Source organism: Oratosquilla oratoria, chromosome 30 (assembly GCF_046742065.1).
Source record: "Oratosquilla oratoria isolate Oo_2021 chromosome 30, ASM4674206v1, whole genome shotgun sequence".
In the NCBI taxonomy this organism is placed as follows: domain Eukaryota; kingdom Metazoa; phylum Arthropoda; class Malacostraca; order Stomatopoda; family Squillidae; genus Oratosquilla; species Oratosquilla oratoria.
Window position 1 is genome coordinate 44,801,083 of NC_134806.1, and position 7,482 is coordinate 44,808,564.

The 7,482-nt window shown below is 34.1% G+C and overlaps 1 protein-coding gene across 8 annotated transcripts in view; it reads left to right on the forward strand.

The window, feature by feature from the left end:
- Nucleotides 1–7,482, forward strand: part of LOC143041132 (anoctamin-7-like) — a 291,193-nt gene that overhangs the window by 273,263 nt on the left and 10,448 nt on the right. For all 8 annotated transcript variants that reach the window (XM_076212883.1, XM_076212882.1, XM_076212886.1 and 5 more), the window contains 5 exons: nucleotides 661–751; nucleotides 2,458–2,663; nucleotides 3,144–3,280; nucleotides 4,544–4,634; nucleotides 6,947–7,078. In XM_076212883.1, the coding sequence (XP_076068998.1) occupies nucleotides 661–751; nucleotides 2,458–2,663; nucleotides 3,144–3,280; nucleotides 4,544–4,634; nucleotides 6,947–7,078 (657 nt within the window). The remainder of the gene's footprint in view (nucleotides 1–660; nucleotides 752–2,457; nucleotides 2,664–3,143; nucleotides 3,281–4,543; nucleotides 4,635–6,946; nucleotides 7,079–7,482) is intronic.

Sequence of the window (7,482 nt, forward strand, 5' to 3'; positions counted from 1 at the left end):
CTTCCTCCTCTTCTTCTTCTCCTTCTTCTTCTCCTTCTCCACCTCCTTTTCCTCCCTCCTCCCCCTCCTCCTCCTCCTCTTCTTCTTCTTCCTCCCCCTTCTCATCCTCCTCCTCCTCCTCCACCTTCTTCTCCTTCCCCTCCTTTTCTTTCTCATTTTCCTCTTTCCTTCTCCTCTTCCTCCTCCTCCTCTTCCTTCTCCTCTTCTCCTTCTTGTTCCTTTTCCTCCTCTCCTTCTTCTCCTCCTTTCCTTCTTTTCCTTCTCCTTTTCCTTCTTCCACCTACTCTTCTTCCTCCTCCTCCTCCTCCTCTTCTTCTTCTCCTTTTCTTTCTCCTTTTCCTCCCTCCTCCTCCTCCTCCTCTTCCTCTTCTTCTTCCTCCCCCTCCTCCTCCTCCTCCTCCACATTTTTCTCATTCTTCTCCTCCTTTTCTTTCTCCTTTTCCTCTATCCTTCTGTCTTCCTCCTCCTCCTCCTCCTCCTCCTTTCGTTCTTTTCCTTCTCCTTTTCCTCCTTCTACCTACTCTTCCTCCTCCTCTTCTTCTCCTTTTCTTTTTCCTTCTCCTCCTCCTCCTCCTCTTCTTCTCCTCCTTTTCTTTCTCCTTTTCCTCCCTCCTCCTCCTCCTCCTCCTCCTCCTCCTCCTCCTCCTCCTCTTGCTGCAGGTGCGGCTGGGTGGTCGTAACCGGACTCGCTGGGAGTCGGACTACAAGCTGATCGACAATGAGGGCCTCTTCCAGGAATACCTCGAGATGGGTCAGTCTCCAAATTCCACATCGACACCAAATTCTCCATTCTTTGCCATCTTTATTTATATTGATATTATGTTCAATATCATTGTTGATATTATTGTTATTATTATCATTGTTGTTGTTATTATTGTTATTTTTATTATTATTATCATTATTGTTGTTGTTCTTATCATTATTATTATTTTCCTTTTTTGTTTTTTTTTTATCTTTTTTTTATGACAATTTTTTCTCTGGATTTATATATAATATTTCGTTTATCTGTTATATTCTTTACTTTTATTTATTCTAAGATATTTTTATTTGTTTATTAATTCATTTATTTATTTTTCCACTATTTTTAATGGCAGTTTTCTCTCTCTCTTTGCATTTATATATAATTTTCCATTTATGTATTATATTTTTATTTTATTTTATTCTTATAAATTTCTATTTATATTTTTATTTAATTTTATTTTGTTTTCCACAGTGCATTGGCTCCCCTATCTGTTATCCCCCCCTCCCCTGTTTCTCGAAATTAATTAAATTTTCACAAATATTACACAGAAAAACTTAAATATTTCAGGTTTTTATTAACAATAATTAATGAATAGATAAATAATGATAATGACAATTAATAAAAAATATTCATTTGAATGTGCCTACAAATATATCAACAGGTTTCTTCTCGCTTACAACGAGGGATAGCCAGCCAAGGCTTTAATAATAACAATAGTTGATAATAATGATAGTGATAATAATAATAATGATAATCATAATCATAATGATAATAATTATAGTAATAATAATAATAGTTATAGTAATAATAATAATAATAATGATAGTGATAATAATAATAATGATAATCATAATCATAATGATAATAATTATAGTAATAATAATAATAGTTATAGTAATAATAGTAATGAGGATGATTGAAATGATAATCATGATAATAATAATGATAATGATAATCGTAATTATAGTAATAATAGTAATGAGGATGATTGAAATGATAATCATGATAATAATAATGATAATAATAGCTAAAATAATAATAATAATAGTAATAATGATAACAATAGTAATTAATGATAATATTAATGATGGCAATAATAGTAATAATAATGATAATAGTAATTAATTATGATAATAATAATAATAATAATAATAATAATAATAACAAAAATAATAATAAATAATAGTAATAAATTATAACAATAGTAATAATTATAATAACGATAACAATAGTAATAAATAATGATAATAGTAATTAATGATAATAATAATAATGATAATAATAGTAATTAATGATAATAATAATGAATGGCAATAATTACTAATAATATTAATAATAACTATAATAACAATAGTAATAAATAATAATACCAATAATAGTAATAATGTTAATAATAATAATAACAAAAATAATAGTTAATGATAGTAACTAATGATGATAATAATAATAATAATAAGTAATAGTAATAATTACTGATAATACTAATGATATTAATAATAACTATAATAACAATAGTAATAAATAATAATAATAATAATAATAATAATAATAATAACAATAATATTAATAAATAATAATAGTAATAAATAATAATAACAATAATAGTAATAGATAATTATAATAACAATAACAATAAAGAATAATAATAATAATGGTAACAATATTGCCAACAACCGGTAACAGTTGTCTTCCTGTTCTTGTCCCTGTGGCGACAGTACTCCAGTTCGGCTTCATCACCATCTTCGTGGCGGCGTTCCCGCTGGCGCCGCTCTTCGCCCTCCTGAACAACTGGGTCGAAATCCGTCTGGACGCCCAGAAGTTCGTCTGCGAGACGAGGAGGACCGTGTCCGAACGCGCCCAAAACATCGGAATCTGGTTCACCATCCTCGACTTCATGGCCCATCTGGCCGTCATAAGTAATGTGAGTCTTTGAGTCAGTCAACTGCGACGCAAGTGTCGCTGTATAAGACGAAGATATCGCCGTATACGACGTAAATGTCGCCGTATAGGACGAGGATCTCGCCATATACGACGCAAATGTCGCCGTATAAGACGAAGATATTGCCGTATACGACGCAAATGTCGCCGTATAAGACGAAGATATCGCCGTATACGACGCAAATGTCGCCGTATAAGACGAAGATGTTGTTATATAAAACACCAGTATCATCGTGTAAGACGAAGATGTCGCCATATAGGACTCATATATCGCAACATAAGACGCATGTATCACCACATAAGACGCACATATCTAAGGCTACAATACCACTACATGGGACGCCAACATACAACATATATACCACCACATAAAACACATATATCACCACAAAGGGCCCACATATCGTCATATAAGACGCATATACCACTAAAATATCGCTCCCTATGTCTTCTTCCTTTGTAGGCATTCCTGATCGCTTTTACGTCCGAGTTCCTGCCGAGGCTTTTGTATAAATACGAATACGACTGGACCCTGACTGGCTACGTCAACTTCACCCTTGCTCACGCCACACTCAACACCACCACCGAGGAAGTGTGCAGGTGAGTGAGCGAGCTGCCGCTATTGGCGTCAGGTCTGGTGGGGAGCCTACTCATTTATTTTATTTTATTTATTTTATTTTATCTATTTTATTGAGCGAGCTACCGCTATTGACGTCAGGTCTGGTAGGGAGCTTATTTATATATTTTATTTTATTTTATGAGTTTTTTATTTTATTTTGTTTTATGATTCTTTTTTTACTAATACAGATTGCAACTTAGAAGTTAAACGGGAATATTGTCATCATTTTCCTAGTGGGAAAACGAAAAACAATTATCTAGAAATGGGGCTGCCTTTAACCCAATTTGACCAATTTGATCAAATTGGACTTACGACCTGAATTTGTGGTTTTTGGTGATTTATTAATCAATGAATTAATTGATCATTTGTGGCTGTTAGTGGCTTATTTATTTGTCAAATATCTTATTAATTTGTTTATTGAATAATTGTGGCTGTTGGGAGTTTATCAAATGATTAATCAATTCATTATTTGTGGTTATTGATGGTTTATTAATTGATTAGTCAATTAATTAATTGTGGTTGTTGTTGGTTTATTGATTAATCTATTCAATAGATAATTAATTGTGGTTGTTAGCAGTTTATTAATTAATTAATTAATTAAATAATTGTGGCTGTTGGTAGTTAATTTATTCATTATTTATATCTGTTGGAGATTTATTAATTTAATATTTTAATTTATTTTAGTTATCACTCGTGGAAATTTGTTTATCAATTATTAGATAAATTATTTAGTTATCATTTCTGGACGTTTGCTTATTAATTAATTAAACAAATTCCTTATGAATGATTTGTGGACGTTTGCTTAGTAATTAATTAAACAAATTGTTTATTAACCGTTTGTGGATGGCGGTTTATTTAATCGTGTATTAATTAATTAATTAATTAGTTAATTGGTTAATTAATTACCATTTGTGGACGTATATTCAATAATTAATTAAACAAATCGTTTATTAATAATTTGTGGATGTTGGCAGTTTATTTGTTCGTGTATTAATTAATTAGTTAATTGATTGTGGACGTTTGCTTAATAATTGAACAAACCGTTTATAAATCGTCTGTGGATGTTAGCGGTTCATTTATTCGTGTATTAATTAATTAATTGATTAATTAGTTAATTATCATTTGTGGACGTTTGCTTAATAATTAATTTAACAAATCGTTTATAAATCGTCTGTGGATGTTAGCGGTTCATTTATTCGTGTATTAATTAATTTAATTGATTAATTGATTAATTAATCCGACAGATATCGGGGTTACCGCGACAACGCAGGGAACCACACGACCTTCTTCTGGAGGTTGCTGGCCATCAGGCTCGGCTTCGTCATCGCCTTCGAAGTGAGTTCGATCCCAACCCACGGACCCCCTTACAAGTTCTGGTCCAAACCTTATGGTCCACATGGTTCACATTGTGTTGATTCATATGACATTGTGTGGTTCACATGGTCCACATTTTGAGGTTCATATGGTATGATCCACATGGTCCACATTTTGTGGTTCATATGTTATTATCCATATGGCCACATTTTGTGGTCCACATGGCATTGTGTGGTTCACATGGTCCATATTTTGTGGCTCACATGGTCCACATTGTGTGGTTCACATGGTCTACATTTTGTGGTTCACATGGCATTGTGTGGTTTACATGGTCCACATTTTGTGGCTCACATGGTCTACATTGTGTGGTTCACATGGTCTACATTTTGTGGTCCACATGGTTCATGTATTATGGTCCATATTTTGTGGTCCACGCCTTGTGGCCCACATATTTTGGTCCACAAGTTTCATATATTGTGGTCCACGTTTTGTGGTACACACGATCCACATTTTGTGGTCTACATGGTCTACATTTTGTGGTCCACGCCTTGTGGTCCACATGGCTCGTATCTTTTGGTCCACATGGTTAATATATTATGGTCCATATTTTGTGGTCCACATTGTGTGGTCTATATGTTGTGATCAACAACTTCTAGTCCACATTTATTTGTTCATATCTTGTGGTCTACATTTTGTGGTTCATATATTGTGGTCCACAGTGGGTCACATTTTGTGGCTCATATATTGTGGTCCACAGTGCCTGTGTCACATTTTGAGACTCATAATTTGTTGTCCACAGGGTCCACATAATGGGCTCCACATTTTGTGGCTCATATATTGTGGTCCACATCTTTTGTTTCACATGGCCTACGTCTCATGGTCCACATCTTGTGGTCCATGAACACTCCTGAAGCCATGTCTATATATAGTCAGGAAGGTTTAGAATATCAGGAAGAAGGCAAACAAATGGAAAATTCGGTCATCAGCACAGTCTCTTATGTACTGCTGTTGTATTTCCTCCTAGAGAGCTTCAACAGTGTGTGTGTGTGTGTGTGTGTGTGTGTGTGTGTGTGTGTGTGTGTGTGTGTGTGTGTGTGTGTGTGTGTGTGTGTGTGTGTGTGTGTGTGTGTGTGTGTGTGTGTGTGTGTGTGTGTGTGTGTGTGTGTGTGTGTGTACTTATCTAGTTGTATCTTACGGGAAGGGGAGCTTTGCTCGTGGTGTCCCACGTGGTGTGTGTGTGTGTGTGTGTGTGTGTGTGTGTGTGTGTGTGTGTGTATGTATGTGTGCATACATGTGTGGATGTATGTATATATGTGTGTGTATGTATGCATGTGTGTGTGTGTGTGTATATATGTATATATGTGTGTGTGTGTGTGTGTGTGTGTATGTGTTCATGCATGTTTGTATGTATGTATATATATATGTGTGTGTGTATTTACCTAGCTGGATTTTGCGGGAAGGGGAGCTACGCTCGTAGTGTCCCGCCTTTCTCGCAGTGTCTAGTTTGCTTTTAAACTCATGAATTATCTATATTTTTATATATATGTTTTACAATTCCTATTTCTATATGTCCTCAGGCATATATATATATATATATATATATATATATATATATATATATATATATATATATATATATATATATATATATATATATATATATATGTATATTTCATCTCCAGCATGTGTTTTTGAGTCATTATTATTATCATTATTATTATTATTATTATTTTATTATTATTATTATTATTATTATTATTATTATTATTATTATTATTATTATTATTATTATTATTATTATTATTATTATTATTATTATTATTATTATTATTATCATTATTATTATCATTGTTATTATCTTTCAGCACATAAATGTTTGTGTATGTCATTATAATTTTTCTTCCTCTAATAATGTTCTTATTTTTCTCATTTTATTTGCTCATATATCAGCACGCGTTTTTTTGGGGTGTCTCGATATATATATATATATATATATATATATATATATATATATATATATATATATATACATATATATATATATATATATATATATATATATATATATATATATATATATATATATATATATATATATATATATATATAGATATATATATGTAGGTATATATATATATATATATATACATACGTATATTCTATCTATCTATATACCAGGGGCTTTTCCCCCCTTACAAGGGAGGTAGCCAAGTCAAAGTCCCACTCCCACCCATTCCACTCCCGCCCCTCCACCACCCTTCCCCCCCCCCCGTCCCCCTCCCTCATCTTAGCTCCCCGTGGATGACTTCTTTATTTTCGGCCGGGCCTTCCAGCACGTGGTTTTCGGCGTGTGCCGCTTCATCGACTTGGCGGTCCCCGACGTGCCCCAGAGTCTGGAGGTCAAGATCAAGAGGGAGAGGTACTTGGCCAAGCAAGCCTTGGCAGACTCTGACACTATCATGAAGGTAATACTAGAAGGGCTTCGAGTTTGGTCTACAGCTCTATCTCCCTCTCTCTCTCTCTCTCTCTCTCTCTCTCTCTCTCTCTCTCTCTCTCTCTCTCTCTCTCTCTCTCTCTCTCTCTCTCTCTCTCTCTCTCTCTCTCTCTCTCTCTCTCTCTCTCTCTCTCTCTCTCTCTCTCTCTCTCTCTCTCTCTCTCTCTCTCTCTCTCTCTCTCTCTCTCTCTCTCTCTCTCTCTCTCTCTCTCTCTCTCTCTCTCTAGTTGTTTTAAGAGAAGGTTAGGCAAATTTAAGGATGGGGATGACAGGTGATGAGGGACATGGAACTGCCTAGTGTAGGCCTTATGGCCTCCTGCAGTCTCCTCCATTCTTATTTTCTTGAAACAATTGATGGATTGATATTGTTGTCTT